Source organism: Arachis ipaensis, chromosome B07, assembly GCF_000816755.2.
Source record: "Arachis ipaensis cultivar K30076 chromosome B07, Araip1.1, whole genome shotgun sequence".
In the NCBI taxonomy this organism is placed as follows: Eukaryota; Viridiplantae; Streptophyta; class Magnoliopsida; order Fabales; family Fabaceae; genus Arachis; species Arachis ipaensis.
Genome location: NC_029791.2, coordinates 102,978,948 through 102,997,436, shown reverse-complemented (window position 1 = coordinate 102,997,436; position 18,489 = coordinate 102,978,948). Strand labels below are relative to the sequence as shown.

The 18,489-nt window shown below is 35.2% G+C and overlaps 2 protein-coding genes across 7 annotated transcripts in view; both read right to left on the bottom strand.

Moving 5' to 3' along the window:
- LOC107609933 (ultraviolet-B receptor UVR8-like) overlaps positions 1 to 18,048 on the bottom strand; it is a 72,395-nt gene extending 54,347 nt beyond the window's left edge. For all 5 annotated transcript variants that reach the window (XR_002350220.1, XR_002350221.1, XR_002350222.1 and 2 more), the window contains exon 1: positions 17,871 to 18,048. The gene's annotated coding sequence lies outside the window, so the exon portion shown is untranslated. The remainder of the gene's footprint in view (positions 1 to 17,870) is intronic.
- LOC107607536 lies at positions 10,093 to 15,670 on the bottom strand. 2 transcript variants are annotated; one of them, XM_021106104.1, is made up of 5 exons: positions 15,412 to 15,670; positions 15,239 to 15,324; positions 13,812 to 13,984; positions 10,915 to 10,992; positions 10,093 to 10,767 (listed from the first exon to the last, which is right to left on the bottom strand). In XM_021106104.1, coding segments are annotated over exons 2-5 (804 nt in total). In that variant the 5' UTR covers positions 15,240 to 15,324; positions 15,412 to 15,670; the 3' UTR covers positions 10,093 to 10,215. The 2 variants fall into 2 exon arrangements, with proteins under 2 accessions (XP_020961763.1, XP_020961764.1); XM_021106105.1 differs by lacking the exons at positions 15,239 to 15,324; positions 15,412 to 15,670 and adding an exon at positions 14,896 to 15,232.

The window sequence follows — 18,489 nt, the reverse complement described above, 5'->3', positions numbered from 1 at the left end:
TCAGCAAGTGAACGCGTCAATTGACGAAAGAAACATGCAGCTCATAGTAGCAAAATAAAATAAAATGCAAATAAATAAATTCTAATTAATAACTTTAGCACTCTATTGCAACTCCCCGGCAACGGCGCCAAAAATTGATGCGGGCAGAAATTGGCGAATTAAAAATTGTTAATTTACATACATTGCAAGTATAGTTCTTAACTCGCCAGAAAACTGCCTATCAATTTAGAAAGGTGTCACAGAAAATTGAAATTAAAATACTGGGAGTATGATTCCCAGGTCGTCTCCCAACGAGTTACAGAAAAGTGTGCTATTTTATTAATCAGATGTTTTCAAAAAGGTTTGAGTTGAATAAATAGGAAATTAAATTGGTGAATTTGAATAATGTAAATAAAAGCCTTGACTGGGAGTTGATTAGTTGGAATCCCTATTATTGTTGGAATACTCTCTAGATTAATTGACAATTAAAGGTTGTCCTGTTTAGTTATCCTTTACTAGGTAAGGGAAAGTCAAACAAGTTGGAATGCTACGTCTGTTCACAAGTTGCAATCCACTTAATTAAAAGGGATTGGTGTTAGTGACTAGAAGACAATCCAACCATAAACCCAATTACAATTTTTCTTTCAAGCCTTCCAACTCAAGGATTCCTTTCAATCAATTCCCCATCAAGTTAGGAACTACTCGCTCATTGTGAATGTAAAATTCATAGCATATGAAAAGGAATTGAAGAAAGGCATTGTAAATAAAAATCAAAATAGTCAATTAAAAATAAAAGTGATCCTTGTATTAAATAATCCTAAAAATATTCCAATAGTAAAATTAAACAAAGCAAGGAACATGGAAGAGTAAAGCCAAGTAAAGAAAACGAACTAGAATGACGAAGTCTTGATGAGGTAATAACTCTTCTCAATATCCCAATGCAAAAGCAAGAGAAAATTAAAATCCTAAGAACTATGAATGTGTAGAGAGAAAACCTAGAAGAGGAGTAAAACTAGATCTAAAAACTAAAACTGTGTAGAATGAATGTTATCTTTGGTTTCTGCATGTTCTCTAGCTCTAGTCTGCTGTTCTGGGCCAAAAACTGGGTCAAAATAGGGTCTAAAATCGCCCCCAGCGAATTCTGCAGATTATACAGATCCTGCATGTCACGCGATCGCGTCATCCATGCGGACGCGTCATTCGCGTTTTTCCCTGCCACGCGTTCGCGTCATCCATGCCTCCGCGTCGCTTGTGCTTTTTCATTTCGCGCGGTCGCGTGAGCCATGTGGCCGCGTCACTGCAATTCCTGCTCTTTCGCGCGATCGCGTGAGCTATGCGACCGCGTCACTTCTCGTGGGTTATCTCCTCAATTTCTTGTGTTCCTTCTATTTTTGTTAGCTTCCTTTCCAATCTCCAACTCATTCATGCCCTATAAAGCCTGAAACGCTTAACACACAGATCACGGCATCGAATGGAATAAAGGAGAATTAAAATGCATAATTAAAAGTCTTCTAGGAAGCAGTTTTCAATCATGTAATAATTTCAGGAAGGAAATATAAATGCATGCTATTTTAATGAATGAGTGGGTAAGGATCATGATAAAACCACACAATTAAACATAATATAAACCATAAAATAGTGGTTTATCAAAGACATCTCTACTAAAAGACCACTTGAATTGCTACACATTAATTTATTTGGTCCAACAAGAACTCAAAGCCTAGGTGGTAAACATTATGGTTTAGTAATTGTGGATGACTATAATAGGTTTGGTTGGGTTTTATTTCTTGCACACAAAAATGAAGCCTTTTCGGCCTTTGAACCTTTGTGCAAGAAAATTCAAAATGAAAAGGATTTAAAAATATCTTCTATAAGAAGTGATCATGGAACTTAATTTGAAAATAATTTATTTGAATCCTTTTGTGAGGAATTTGGAATATCTCACAACTTCTCTTGTCCAAGAACACCACAACAAAATGGTGTTGTGGAAAGAAGAAATAGAAGCATACAAGAGATGACAAGAGCTATGCTTTGTGAGAGTGATGTTCCAAAATTCCTTTGGGTAGAAGCGGTTAACACGGCTTGCCACATTTTGAATAGAACAATCATAAGAAAATTCTTGAAGAAAACCCCTTATGAACTTTGGAAAGGTTACCCACCAAACTTAGACTACTTGCACATCTTTGTATGCAAATATTTTGTTTTAAATAACAAGGATAATTTGGGTAAATTTGATCCAAAGGCGTATGAGTGTTTGTTTGTAGGATATTCCACAACTAGTAAAGCATATAGGGTTTATCATCAAGATGCTAGGATTATTGAGGAGTCCATACATGTTACATTTTGTGATACTAATTTGGTGCAAAGCATTTTGGAAGATTATGATGCAGGAAATCAAGCTCAAAAGGAAGATGAAACCACTCAAAATAATGAAAAAGGAAATTCTGGTTAAGCTGAACTAGAAACTGCAACTGCTGAAAATTCAAGAGACAATTCCATTTCGTCTCATGAATCTGAAGGAAATCCTGAAGCCAGTAGCACCCAGAATCCCTTGGTATCTGAATCTGCCTCCAAAGCCACCAGACCTTGTGAATGGAGATTCTTGAATAATTATCCTGAGAAATTTGTCATTGGGGATGTTTCTCATGGAGTGCAAACACGGTCTTCCACTAGAAAGGCAAATGAAGGATCAAACATTGCCCTTCTTTCGCAAATAGAGCCTCAAAACATCAAGGAAGCCCTTAGTGACCCCTCCTGGGTTAAAGCCATGGAGGATGAGCTTCTTGAGTTTGAAAATAATCAAGTGTGGACTTTGGTTCCAAGGCCAAGTGGAAAGAAAGTGATCGGCACCAAGTGAATATTTCGGAATAAGTTGGGAGAAGATGGTAGTATTGCAAGAAACAAGGCAAGGCTAGCGGCACAAGGATATGATCAAGAAGAAGGAATAAACTTTGATGAATCTTTTGCCCCTGTTGCCCGAATGGAAGCCATAAGACTTCTCTTAGCTTATGATGCATTTTGTGATTTTAAATTATATCAAATGGATGTGAAATGTGCATTTTTGAATGGTGTGATAGATAGAGAAGTGTATATGGAGCAGGCTCCTGGTTTTGAAAATAAAGAGCATTATAATCATGTTTTCAAATTATCTAAAGCTCTCTATCGTTTAAGACAAGCTCCTAGAGCTTGGTATGAGAGACTTAGCTCTTTTCTTTTGAAAAATAATTTTCAAAGAGGCACCACTGACACAACTCTATTTATCAAGAATTCTAATGATTTTTTTATTCTAGTCCAAATATATGTTGATGACATTATTTTTGGATCAGCCAATGAATCCCTCTATTCTGATTTTGGAAAACTCATGACAAGTGAATTTGACATGAGTATGATGGGGGAACTTAATTTTTTTCCTTGGACTGCAAATTAAACAAACTGAAAAAGGTATTTTCATTCATCAAGAGAAGTATGCCAAGGAATTAGTTAAGAAATTTGGTATGGAAAATGCCAAACCTATGGGAACTCCCATGCATCCTAGTTCAAAATTAGATAAGGGAGAAACTGAGAAAGATGTTGATGAGACTAGGTATAGAGCAATGATTGGTTCTCTTATGTACTAACTTTCTCTAAACCCGATATTGTGCAAAGTGTTGGATTGTGTTCTAGGTTCCAATCCAAACCAAAAGAGTCACATCTTTCAGCAGTTAAAAGTATCATTAGATATGTTCATGGTACATCCAATTTTGGCCTTTGGTATCCTAAGATTGATGATTTTTCTGCAGTTGGCTATTGTGATGCAGATTTTGCTGGTGATAGAGTTGATAGAAGGAGCACTTCAGGCTTATGTTGCTTCCTTGGGAAGTCCTTAAATGTTTGTTCAAGTAAGAAACAGCCAACAGTGGCTCTATCCACTGCTGAGGCTGAGTATATAGCTGCTTTTTCATGTTGTTCTCAGCTTTTATGGTTAAAAACACAGCTTGCCGATTACAAATTAAATGCTGAAAATATTCCCTTGATGTGTGATAATATGAGTGCCATTAATATTTCTAAAAATCCAGTTTTGCACTCTAGGACTAAACATATTGAAGTGAAATTTCACTCAATAAGAGAGCATGTCCAAAAGGGGGATATTAGCATTCAATTTGTTAAATCGGAAGAGCAATTGGCAGACATTTTCACTAAACCACTGCCTGAGGACAGATTCTGCATGCTTAGGACTAGTCTAGGAATTTTGAGTTATGACTCTGTGTTTGAAAATTACTGATGTATTTGCTGGAGCTTTTTGTCTCATAAACAGGTATGAGACAATTCTGGGTAGAAGAAAGTCATTCCCCTTAAATCAGCATGATCTGGGCTTATTTCAAGTGCAAAATGATTTGGGCCAACCTCAAAAATCATATCTAGAGTGGTCAAATGTGTTTCCTTAAATCCAACCATCTCTGGGCCCAAATATGAATGTTACAAACTTTTGTTTGGTTAATTTTTGTTGGGCTGTGTGCTTAATTTTTTTTGGATTTTCATTTAATTTTTTTTCAAAAAGATTTTTAGTATGATTTAATTTTTATGTTTTCAAAATTTAAAACAAAATTTTAATTTCTTTAATCAAATCAAATCTTTCTTTTATGAGGTCATGTCTTTTCAAGTCTTTTCAAAAGATGATGCAGTTGCATGGTTTTGGAAATCTACTTTTGGGTACGGTTACCAACACTCCCTCTCTTCCCTCTATAACTCCTTCTCAAATCCTTTGATTTTTACCACTACCCTCATTACTCTTTTTCTTCTTAAACCAAAAACTACCAGATGAGGAAGAAAACCATAGCGCACAAGCCTCCTCGTGAAAAGGTGTATAAGCTTCCCTCCAAGCCTTCCACTCGCTCCCAAGACCGAACCTTCACACCTTCACCATCTCCTCCTACCTCTCCTTCTCGCTCTGCTCCCATGGCGTGAACCAAAACCACACCAACGTATCCAACCCCTGCCAAACCGACACCACCACCTAAGGCAATGCCATCCAAACCAAGCTCTTTAAAACCTAGCTCATCCAAGGGTAAGCATCCTACTGTTGAAGAACCGGTTCCTGAGACAACAAAACCTAAGCCAAGGTCTGTTCCTTTGCGCTCACAAAGAGGTAACCCTCGTCTCTCTCTCAAATCTGTTAGAGAACCAGACATTGATCCTTTTGCTCATAAATCGTACTTCATGACATCTCACTCAGACTATAACCCCCATCATTTCAAATCTATCATGAATCATGATTTTTATGAAAGAGTTATTCAGTATCGTACTATGTGTCCCTCTTTTCTTGCGGATTTACCTACTTTGAAAACGAAAGGTTTTCCTTTTGTTGAAAATTTGAAATTTTTAGACTGGAATCACCTTTTCAAAATAAAAAAACCTGTGTATCCACTGTTAGTCAAAGAATTTTATGCAAACATGACTTACCATGAAGGAAGTGTGCATTCTTATGTTAAGGGCAGAGACATTATTTTAATAATGAAACTATCAGTGATTCTTTGAAGTACACTGATGTTGGGCCGTGTGCTTATACGTCTGTAAAGTGGGATGAAGGAGTTGGTATCTCTTACCATGATGCTCTAGCTCACATTTGTGAACATGTTTCCTTAATTGATGGCATCACACCCACTCATAAAGTCCTAGGATATGAACGTGCTCAGTTGCACCGAATTGTCAACCACATCTTACTTTCTCAAAGTGCTTCATATCAAAGGGTCTCTTACATAGACACACTGGTTTTGTATGCCCTAATCACCAAAACAGAAATCCCTTTTGCCTATTTGATGGCTGATAAACCATTATTTTATGATTTATATTGTGTTTAATTGAGTGGTTTTATCAAGTCTTTCACCCACTTATTCATATGATTTGCATGTATTCACAATTCCTTCCTAAAATTGTTCTATGATTGAAAACTTGCTTCCTAAAGATCTTTTAATTGAATATTTTTTTATTCTCCTTTATACCATTTGATGTCGTGATCCGTGTGTTAAGTGTTTCAGGTTTCATAGGGCAAGAATGGCTTAGAGAATGAAGAGGAAGCTTGCAAAGATGGAAGGAACACAAGAAGTTGAAGAGATGACCAGCGAGAAGTGACGTGGGCGCATGACTCACGCGACCGCACGAATTGAAGAAAATCACATTGACGCGCTCGCGTGCCTGACGCGACCGCGTGGATTGGAAGCTGCTCAAGTGACGCGAATGCGTGGACAACGCGCACGCGTGGAACGAAAAAATGCCGGATGACGCGAACGCGTGGACGACGCGGTTGCGTGGCGTGCGCAATCTGCAGAATTTATAGAAGTCACTGGCGTGAATTCTGGGCCACATTCTAACCCAGTTTTCGACCCAGAAACGCATATTAGAGCCAGCGAACATGCAGAGACAAAACGACATTCATTTCGCATAATTTTTAGTTTTTAAATCTGATTTTACTCATCCTCTAGGTTTTCTCTCTACACATTCATAGTTCTTAGGATTTTATTTTTATTGCTTTTTGGATTGGAATATCGAGAAGAGTTGTTACCTCCGCAAGACTTCATCTCTCTAGTTTGCTTTCTCTACTTTTTACTTACTCTTCCATATCCTTAATTTGTCCAGAGTACAATTGGATTACTTTTAGAGTTCATTACTACAAGATTATTTTTATTTTAATTGATCTCTTTGATTATTGTTTATCATGTCTCTTTTTATTTCCCCTCTTTATTTTGTGAAGTCTATATTTATGATAATGGAGTAGTTCCCCAACTTGATTGGGAGTTGATTAAAAGGAGAACCTTGAGTTGGAATACTCAAGAGTTCAATTGTAATTGGTTCGTTGTTCGTGGCTTGTTAGTCACTAACTCTAATCCTTCCCAAGGGAGAGGATTAGGACTTGTGAATAGAAGTTGGCTTTTAACTTGACTTTCCTTCATTCGTTGAGGGTTAACTAAGTGGAACAACTACTAATTATTAATTAATCTTGAGAAAATTCCAATAAGGATAGAACTTCCGATTAATCTTCTCCCGGTCAAGATTTTTTTATTTAAATTACATAAATTCGCTGATTTAATTTCCTGTTTATCCAACTCAAACCATTTTGGAAAACCTCTAATTAATAAAATAACATATCTTTATGCAACTCGTTGGGAGACGACCTGGGACTCATACTCCCAGTATTCTAATTCTAATTTTGTGACAACTCTTTTCTAAATTGACAAGTGGATTTTTGTTGGTTAAGAGCTGTACTTGCAACGCCATTTATTTAATGATTCTTAATCTGTCAATTTCCGCCATGTCAATGGCTAGATACATGTTTGATTCTGTTAGAAGTGAGAAAGATAAAGCACTACCTTATGGTATGTTTTTAACTTGCATATTTGAACATTTTGATGTTGACCTGTCAAATGAGGAATATGAAAATATACATTCATACCTAAAAGGGGGTGGTTCAGTGAAACAGCAAAAAGGACCCACTAGATCTGAAAGGGTGGTCCTAGATGATGAAGATGATGAATTTGTCCCTGAAGAATCTCCTGCTCCTTCCACTGAGGGTACTTCCATCTCTACTGGGAAGCAATCTGCTCTGCTGAATGTTGTAAAGGATGTCGTCCAGGAGTTTGTCTCCCAATCCAATCATATGATTGCCATGAGTAAGGAACAAAGGAAGCTCGCTAGCAAGCATGAGAATTTCCTAAGGAAGTCAAGGGATAGAGTGGCTGTGTTCATGACCTTCATTGATAACCTTCAAAAGGATGAAGACCCTGCCACTGATGTTGAAGAGGAAGTTGATTCGGAGGGGAATGGTTCTGATGCCTAGAAATTGTCTCATGAAAACTGCTATTACTGCTCTCTTTTTGTCTCATGAATTCTGTTTTTTTTGCTACTTTTCAAATATTTTATCTTGGATTACTGTAATAACTCTAAATATTGCTACACTCTTGTTAGCTTAGTTAGAACCTTGAACTGTGATCTAACCTTTTCTTGCAGAATTTATAATCATGTTTTTGTTGGTCTTGCCTATTTTCCGCCCTTGATGACAAAAGGGAGAGTAAAGCCATTGGGTTAGGAAATGTTGTTTTTGACTGCTTTGAATGATGAAGTTCATTGGTATTACTGCAGCCACTAGTATTGTTTTGGTTTGTGACCTTGTTTGGCTGCTGTATTAGAACTTGCTTTCATAATATGTTGGGCTGATTCTGTAATGTTGTTTGTTCTATATCCCTTAGACAAAATAATTGTGTAGCTCTTTATTATGTTCTCTTTAAGTACAATGTACAACAGGAACGAAAAGGAAAGCATAAATCAAAGGGGAGCTACTCTTTAAAAAGAAAGGGGGAGCAACACTAAAGCAAGAAACATCAATCAAAGGGAAGTTTTTCAACTTTACTAATTTTTAACTCTTTTGATTTTTGTTTAAATATATTTGTCATCAAGAGGGAGATTGTTGAGTTAAGAAATTAACTAAATTAATTAGTGATGACAAATATTATTTTTGGGTAAAATAAATAATTAGTGTTGATTAAATTAATTGCATATTACTAATTATTTATAAATTATTGCAGGCCAAAATTTGAATTACAGCCCAAATGGAATGAAAAATAAAACAAGGCTAATGGGTTAATGACAAAAACGAAGCCCATAAGGAAACAAGGCTGGAAAAATCAAAACGGGCAAAAAAGGAAGTGATCCGATCCAAGCCCTGGTACTTCACTTGGTTCAAACTCTTTCCATGTGCTTCAACCAAAAGTAACGTACACTTCTCTGTCTCAGTCAAATCACAGAAGCAAGAAAAAGTGCTTAGTTCCTAAGCTAGTTATGAAAGAAGAGGAAAGAAAGAGAAAGTTAGGCAAGAAAGGTTGAGGTCAAATCAACAAGATCAAACCAAATCCAGCTTAGGTTAAAGGTAACCCATTTCCACTTACATGCAACACACTTTCTTCTCTTCATCTTCAACTCTCTGTATCTCTATTTTGAGCTATATGGAAAAGAAGATTTCTGTTCCTCTCTGCTGTGAATCCATGGTCTCAAACATGTCTTGGGGACAAAGTTGGTTTTCAAGGGCTCAGATCAAGTTGACCATTGGAAGATTTTTGTGGTTGTTGTTTTATGGCTTTCGGTCAAGATGAGGAAATCAAAAGCAAAGTTTCTACTCTAAGGTTTAATAGGAAAAAGTGAATCTGTGGGTTGTGAAGCTCAAGGCTCAAGGTGTTGACCTTGGAAGAAGAACCCAGCAACATGCAAGGAGATAAAAGAAGACTTTCTACTCATTCAGAAGCAAGGAGAAAAAACCAGAGTTTGAGAATAGTGTTCTGCAAAGAAGTTCCTCTACTTGGATAATGCTTTCTTTCAAAGAAGCATTCGGCCAATACTGAAGAATTGTATCTGAGGTTTGCGAATCTGGTTTTGCACATAGCAAAGAGGCTGCTGATGAAGTCAATCTCCTTTATTTTTTACAGATTGTAATGTACTTTTCTATGTTTATCTTTCTGTAATTTCTTGTGAGAAAAGGCATTGTGATAAAGTTCAAGTAAAAGCCATGAGTGGAAAAAGGCTGAGTAATACACTTGAGAGAAAAGCCTAGAGTTATTTTCAGATTTCTTTAGGTATATCTATGTCTTGTATATTGTACCTATGAGGTATCCCTTTCTTAGTTGGGTTAGCACTGAGAGTGAATAGTTAAGTATTAGCATAGCCAATGTCAAGTTAGGTTAGAACTTGAGTGTGAAAGGATTGAGTCAATCCTGTGAAATTGGTGTATGTAATACTGTTAACTATAGTGAAAATTCTTCCACTGTTGTGGAGGAGACTAGATGTAGGTTGCATAGCACAAGGCAACCGAACCAGGATACATGCTGGTGTTAGCTTTTCTCTTCTTTGCTGTGTTCTGTTTTCTGATATTCATGAGACAAAAATAAATTGTCTCATAAATTTCCGCTGCTGAGTACAAACAGAATCAGAATTGAAAGTTTGTTTAAAAAGGGTAAAACAGCAACTAAAAGGCAGGCATAGATTCAGCTCCCCTTCTCTAAGCCTACCACAACCTTCAATAACAAATTAAATGTATGAATTATGAAAGTAACAAAAAGATAGCTAAAAATATTGGGAAGGATTTGCTGCATCAGGGCAAGTCAGTTTCTAAGCAAGCAATTGCATAATGATTAATTAATTAAAATAAACAAAAATAATTAATTAATTAAATACTTCATTAGTAAATTACATTAAATTACAATTGTATACATATATTTACACCCTTATACTAGCCTCGATAAAATTAACACTTTGAAAAGCTAATCCCTTCCTTTTGTTATCTAACCATAATAAAAAAGAGATTAAAAATACTATAAAACCTAACATTAGAGCTATCAAAACACCTCCTAAGATCGTAAAACATAACATTGGTATGGTATACAAATTCACTGTTACCCAACTTTTCTCAGCTCTATGTACCAAATCAGAAATTACATTCAAAGGGGCTAATGCCCAAAATAATAGCTCCAAACATTGGAGCATAGGATAAATTTGTTTTATTAAAATTAAATTTATAATAAAGCTCCAAAACACTGTAGAAATTGGTACCATCGAAGTAAAAGACATAGCAAAACCTTCCTGAAAATTGAGAACCTTATTTTTGTCAAATTCAGGAAGGCTAATAAAATGCAGTGGTTCCAACATAACTACTGCAGAAACCAGTAGAATGAAACGTCGCATCCTTGGATCCATTCTCTTGATGATGCACCAACATTCCCAAATATATAAGCTAATGCTTGATAAACGGAACCTATATTGAGAAGATTGCTGCAAAAAAATGGAGTAATTATATGAAGTAATTTTATGAACGCAAAAAATATTGCTCCAACCTATACTCAGAATATTGCTTGTAAAACAAACAAGTATTTTCTCTCTAGAAAAATTTACATGAAATAATTACGAAAGGCAACTTACAGCGATCAGGGAGGTCATTGGAGTTAGATGGGTCATCGGAGTTAGATATGGAGTACTTCTCTCCGAATCATAAGCTTGCTGAAAAGAATAATCAAAAGAGAATTAATTTACGGTAAAGGAAGGTTAGAAGGAAGAGGGTAGTATTTTTTTTGTTAGGACCGTGGGCCATAATGGACCCAGACCCAATAAACAGAAACCTTATTCCCACCCAACCCAATTCAATTCACCAACGTCCCTGCTCCTCAAACTGACGGCAGCGAGCACGTTTTTGTATTCTATTGAGAAAAACTGGGCAGCAGAGTTTGGGTTTTTAACCACACTCTGTTACTGAAACGAGGCGTGCATCGGAGGCCGCCGGCGAAGAAGCAGCGAGGAGCAGAATTGAGTACTTACAATTTCCATAGTAAGTGTAAAAATCTTAAAGGAGATTGTGCTTAATTGCTTACCGTCACTGTTCCTTCACCAGTTATTTATAATAGCATTAGCATCCCTATCTTTTCTTTTCTTTTCTTTTTTCTTCTAAACGAAAGAAAGAGATACCTATTACAGCCATTCCATTCTTTTATCTTTGCAATACCTCCATACCCAGACTGTTCCATTTTGGTGAATTCTTTTTCTACACCTGGCACTGAGCTACATAGCTAACTACTCTTCTTATATAACCTAATATGTATGCTTGATTAACAATATCATTATACTTAGAAAACAAGTAACAAAGTATGACAGCACGTTTTGATTATGTTGCATAATTTGTGATCACGTTTTAAAGCTTTCATATAATTACAAATAGTTGATCATAAATAGGTGACTTCTCTGGTAGCATAGGTGTTAGTAGCTAAGCATGAATATGATTTGATTTATCAATAGCATTATTAACATATGGTGTAATATGAGGTCACTGGAAAGGTTAATTATTTAGTCTAATGAGAGTGTATTTGTCCTAAGCTTACTGTAATTATTTACCTGCCAAAAAATAATGTTTGTGACATGGGCCATTGGCCTTGATTAGAAAAGAATTGTTTCATGGAATGATCTAATTGCTTACAAAATTATGAAAAAAAGAAACATTTTTTGGCCCTTTTTTATTTAAATAAAGTAAATTACTTATTTACTCAAATAAATGAAGGTAACTTAATTCATACCATTGTCCACACTAATAATCTATCTTTTACAGAAGATGATAATGAAATTCATGGTTACAGTTTGTTAAATTGCTGGATGAAATCAATTCAAGGAATCAGTATAGGCAGCAATCATGGGAAGCTAGTAATCAAAGTATGCATCAATATGCTGCTCCACACAATGCTCACTCCTCTCAGGGCATCTTCCAGCCTCTGGAATGCAACCCCACTTTGCAGATTGGGTAACAACAAATTAAAACATTGATCAATATAATTATTAAAAGAAGTATTTGTTATACTTGTTATAAATCAAACGCTGTGTAAAATCTAATAATTAGATGATGAGTGAGTCGATCAATCATTTAGATAAAATAAATATACCTAATAAAACTCTTTAATATATGATTTGTTTTTTATTTTTTATTTTAAAATATTTATCGTTGATGTATCTAGAACAAATAACAATAAAAGAATCTTAACTCATTAAGTGTAGTCGATTCTATTCTATAGATATGATATGAATGATACCGTTTGATTCATACAGCCGACTTCATCTGATGAGATAATAAAACTTTGTTGATGTTATTTATTGTTGATGTGTATACTATTTGGATATAAATGCATCAAATTTGAATTAGTTATTTAAATAAAATAATGTTCTAATGTTTGTGTTGTAATTATGCAGCAGTGACTATAGGTACAATGGGGGTAGGGCCAGATCAGATAACTGCAACAACAACAACTCAAGCTCAACAAGTGAGTGGTTTCATCCCTGGAATTGAGTTAAATCAGAAGCCATTTAGAATAAGTTTTTGTTGTAGTATAGTAATGCATTTAGTTGCAATTTTTTTAATGAGCAACTCCAATGGAGAAGTTAAATTTATTCAACTGTGAGAATTTTTTTATCATAGTTAATTGTTCAAACATTTGATTCAGGAGTATCTCGTAGTTTTTTCTTGTAAAATGCTTTTTAGGTCAATGATTACTAGTAAAGAAATATATACAAAAAAATAGAATGCAAATGGAACAACTAATATATGCTAATAGTAATGCAAAATAGCAAATAAAAGGACACATCATGTGTGCATTCAAATTAATATATGCTAATAGCAATGCTAATATATTTTTCTTCCTATTATGACATCAAGTGTACATTCAAATTGGATGCCTCAGCATAATACATAGAAGTTAATAACCATATTTAAACCCCAAGTGATTTGTGTATTTCTCTTTTTTTAAAAGTCCACCAAATTAGGTATGTCACCGCAATGAGCAAACAATAGTATTCTAAGTGTCCTGTCGGTGAGTGACACACTATCAATAATGAACATGAATCTAGTTATGTGTAATGTTTAACACCAGCCAAACTTCCTCAAGCTAGAAAGCTTGCAAACCAAAAGCAACAAACAAGATATGAATTTTCAGCCATTCATTTTATTTTAACCATTTGTCAGAGATGACTATTAAAATACAATCCGTATCTAATAAAGCTGTCTCCCAAATGTAATGTAATTATATGCATTATAGGTGAGTACAAAACAAATATAATTTACATGGTGGTTATACTCCAATTTCAAACACATAAACGAGTGGAATACTGAAATTAGAAAATATCATGATTTCCAGGTAAAGAGGGAGCACTCGAGAAGATAAACAACTGAGCTTTTTCTTGAGCTTTTCTCACTATGCAGGGACGGCTAAAGCTCCAATGATGATAAATCAAAATTTAAAAAATAAATAAAAAAGAAGAGGACATAGAGAGAGTAAACAACATACCAAAGCTGCAGCACATATAAAAGTTGCAGTCCAAGCAGAACATGCTCTCGTACCAAATGGAAACCGTGTATAAGTAGGCTTCATTGATCTTGAACTATAAGTCGTCCGCCGTTGTCCTGGAAAGTTGTCTGAAGAAACAATATTCCTCTTGTTGTGCTGACCACTTGTTCTCACTGTTAAAAAATATAATAAATAAAATCACCATTTTATTATCATCACAATAGTTAAAATTCTGAGTTATACATTCGATTAATTCTGTTAATAAGAAAAATAGTCTAACTTCTTAACTACTTACACGAGACAGAAAGTTGAAAAACCAAGTATCCTAAATCTATAGACTATAAACTCTTAGCTGTACAATGTGTATATAAAAAAAATACCTTTTGGGTGAGAAAAAAGTATCTAATTGACACAACAGCATTGAAAAACCAAACTTACAATCTTGATTTGCTGTTCTTGCTGTGACAACTAACAAAGAATTGAAAATGAGTAGTAGGAACATTAGAATTCTTTCATTCATGATCAACTCAAATGAGGAAAGAAAACTCACATTACTTTTGAAAGTCTAACATGGTAATATCATTAAGAATTACCACTAGCAAGAAAAACAGGGCATTCCTACATCATTTGGTACAAAAATTTATAAAACAAATTGCCAATAGGATTAAATCAAAACTAAATAATTACATCAATGTAGTAAACTTAAGCAAATTCAACAAAATATTAAAACTTCCCGGCAGTTGAGCTTTATAAATAAGAATATATTATATGGGGGTATCATGGAAACAATTCTTACAAGAAAAAAGTCCTGCTAAGAAAGTGACATAGAGAATTCAACTCAAAAACCTAAAGGTCACAAAAGAAGTGATACAGAACTACAAGTAGTACAAGAAAAGAATAAATTAATTGAACAAAAAATCTTTAGCATAAAAATAAAAATATAGAAAACTCAAAGTGTGAAACACACAAATTAACTAAATCGGAAGATAGATTTAGTTTTGCACAATCAACACACATCAGCAACAACATCTTCAATTATAAAAGCAAACACTCAAAATTGCTGATAAATGGAGAATTGGCAAACCTTGTTACGAACAGCATAGAGTTAGAGGAGAGTGAGGAGATGCAGAGAGAGATGAGCTTGGAGCACAAGGGCAAAAGCTTGGAATCGTCACAGAGAGCCAAACGATTTTTAACAAGGTTATTAGCAAGTCTAAAATAATGTTAAGTGCCTAAACCAAAGTAATAATAAAGGAAGGAAAAAACCAGAAAAGGAGTCAATGACAAATATAGAATTAGTGGTTTAATTGAATGTCTACATTGAAAAGATCAAGAGATATAAGTTATAACCCAAGAGTTCTACAACTTAGAAAGTGATTGAACATTTTAATCAAAGAAGAAAAAAAAGTGAAAGAAATGTGACTTACTTTTAAGTAGAGTGTAATCACATAGTTACTATCATCAACTGCTTCCCATACATATTGCTTATCAGATCAATGGTAGAAACAACAATCTAATTGCCATTCACATGCATATGAAACCCATTAAAAGTCAGAAAAGCAACAAATTAAGAGAATGCAACTAAGAAGTCACACACTACCTTCTCGGGAAAAAGAAAAGCATAGTAGAATCCACCATCAAATTGACCAATCAAACCATTATCTGCCCCCAAATCAGAACAAGAAACAACTAAAAATCAAGAAACATTAAAAGCAAAATAAAAAGAATAGTAAGCAACCTATTTTGACTACTATACTGAGATTTAAACCAATTTAATTAAATTTTTTCATTCAATCTAAGGCAAGCCTAAGACAATTGATCAGAATGAAATATTTTCAAGAGAACAAAGGAAAAAAGGGAGACGAACCTACCTCGCGAGTCTGCCGCCGGAGGAGAAACTCGCAGCACAGTAGCTCGATGGATGAGATTACTGCGTAGGAGAACGTCTGAGGAGGAAATTGTCACCGGAGGAGACGTCACAAGAGGAGACCATCGCCGGAGGAGACATCACAAGAGAAGACCGTTGCTGGAGAAAACGTCATATGTTTCCTGAATCATTAAGACGCTAAAACATAGTAACTGCTGTTTTGCAATTAGCATTTAAATCACATTGAGATTGGCATTAGGGCCTCTATGCAAAGATGGAAGCTTTGTTATGCACCAAAATGGTGAAAAACAATGCAAATAAAAAATGAACATGTTTCAATGGTTGCGGATGCAAATAGATAAATACTTAAGCAAATATTGAGGCAAAAAAATTAAGAAACACAGAATTCAAAACTGAGTCAGAGATCCGAGTTACTGTGATAGCTAAACATAGCTCAGGAAAAAAAAGTGATTTAATGAAAAAGCCACAACTCAGTACAAGAAAAGGAAATGCAGGGATAAATATCACCAATTGTTATGGAGGGCCTTCTTTTTTCCCACAATCATGAATGGATTTTGAACTCAAGTTTCATAAAGTCAAGGACAACAAAGTCAATGAAGCCAAAAAGATATTAACAGATAACTTCTAAATTGATGTTCTAACTTCTAACATAAACATGATTGACAAGTAGAACTCTCCTCAGGTTCAGTTTTGCATAGCTTATAAACATTTTTACGCTTAGCTCAGTACATAAGTACCAGCAAGTTGTGTAGTTCTTTTCATTTTGGCATCACAAAATACTTTCGTGTACCTAAGTCTCACACAGAGGTGAGCCAAAGCATCTGATCCAGTTTTGGATGCAATATCCTCAACCTTGGTGGCATCAGATAAAGTCAGAGTCTCTGCGAGTATAAGCTCACATAACTCCTTTAACGAACAAGCATCAGTTAATACAGATGAATGACCCCACCAGCAGCTAGTTTTCGAACCTCTCCAACACACCTGTGATTTGGAAATTTTCACATAAAAACCTATGCAGACATGAAGAATGAGGAGTTTACTTACGCTACAGATAGATAAAGTACCAGTCAACAGGTGACGGGTACCAAGCATATGTAGATTTCTCGTTGGCTACCTGACCGTAACTATTGTAACCCCACCATGAATTTGACCATCCCTCATTGAAATAAGCGTGTGGGAATGTCCATAGGCGACAAGCTTCACGCCTTTTGGAACAACCAAAACTGGGATGTTCCGAAAAAAATGTACAAAAGTTATTAGTGATGAACGAGAACAACCCAGTTTGGGGCCAAGGCCTAACTGCCCGGATTTACCGCCACCCCGAGCGTAAAGTGCCCCTTCCTGAGTCAGAGCAGATGTGTGTACACCGCCACACGCCAAATCCTTTATGAAAATACCATCAAGGGAAACCACCCTCCTTGGTAGTAACTCTTTATCTCCATACTGGAGTGAAGAATGTCCAAGCTGGCCCATGCTTCGTAGCCCCCATGTGTAACTGAAAGATGGAAGTAAATAATACAAAAATGTGAGTAAATATTGTCAAAGATGGCAAAAATTCATATTTGTTCAGATAATGTATTTCTCAATTCATCAAATAACCATAAGAAACTACACAAAGATCAAGTATGTTCTGCAATTATGCACATTCATAAAGACAGAACGGGGAAAGCAACTAAGCAAGGAACTTAAAAAAGTACATAGGTGAAGAAACATTAGATTGATTCAGAAAAAGCATGCCTACATATGTTAGCAGAATAGTAGACATTGTTACAAGCATTTTCAAAGCAAAAACAAAACAATTCTAACAAGTACAGATAGACATAACATGGTTGGCCCTGCAAATCTATAACTACATTCAACTTTAATTTCTCGTGGTATAACTAAGCCAAGGGAATAGAAACTTGCATAATATATGCAGCATTTCCATTGAATCTTGACCAAAAAACAAAATTCTGCTTCAATTATTACGCGGTATAAGAACACAAGCACTGGTGCCCAAAAAAAACAATTCTTTTTCATGATTAAGTAAAAAATATGAAACCAGCTATGAAGTAAAGCTATTGAGACGAAGAAAGTTGAAGTTTTGGGAAATGGGGATGGGTCATAATATAAAGATCATTGCTTTACATCGAATCTTAGTTTGAGAAAGAGAGAGAAGCATAATAACATACCATGAACGAATGAGAATGAGAATGAGAATGAGAAGAAGAGTTGAATGGAAAGGAAAGAAGAAAAGGAATTTAGAATTTGAAAGAATTAATGGGAAGAGAGGTTAAAGCTTAAACAAGTGTCGCAAGTTTGGGAGGAAAAATTGAATAGTTTTCTGGTTATTGATCAAAACCTCTCAGAACAAAAGCCTCGGGAATATAAGAATTTTCTAGATTACATAATTTATATTATATTATGAGAAAGTATAGGGAGTCTTTGGAAATTTTGTACAATGTGTACAATGGAGGTTTAGGAAGTAGTAGACATATAACCATTAGTGTTACATTTTCCTTTCAGGTTAAGTTTTTGGGATGAGTGATTTCATGACATGGTATTAGAGTTTTAGATCCGAAAGGTCAAAGAGTTCGATCCTTAGTGAACCCCAAAATCAGTTTAAGCTTTTGGGATGAATGGTTTTATGACATGAGATGTTTATTATCCCTGGTACTCGGTACTTGGATGGTTATTCCGGATAGTATGAATGATGTTCATTTTATTCATATTGGACCAAAGATTTAGCCCATTGGATGATGTTCATTTTATTCATATTGGACCAAAGATTTAGCCCATTGTACACATTGT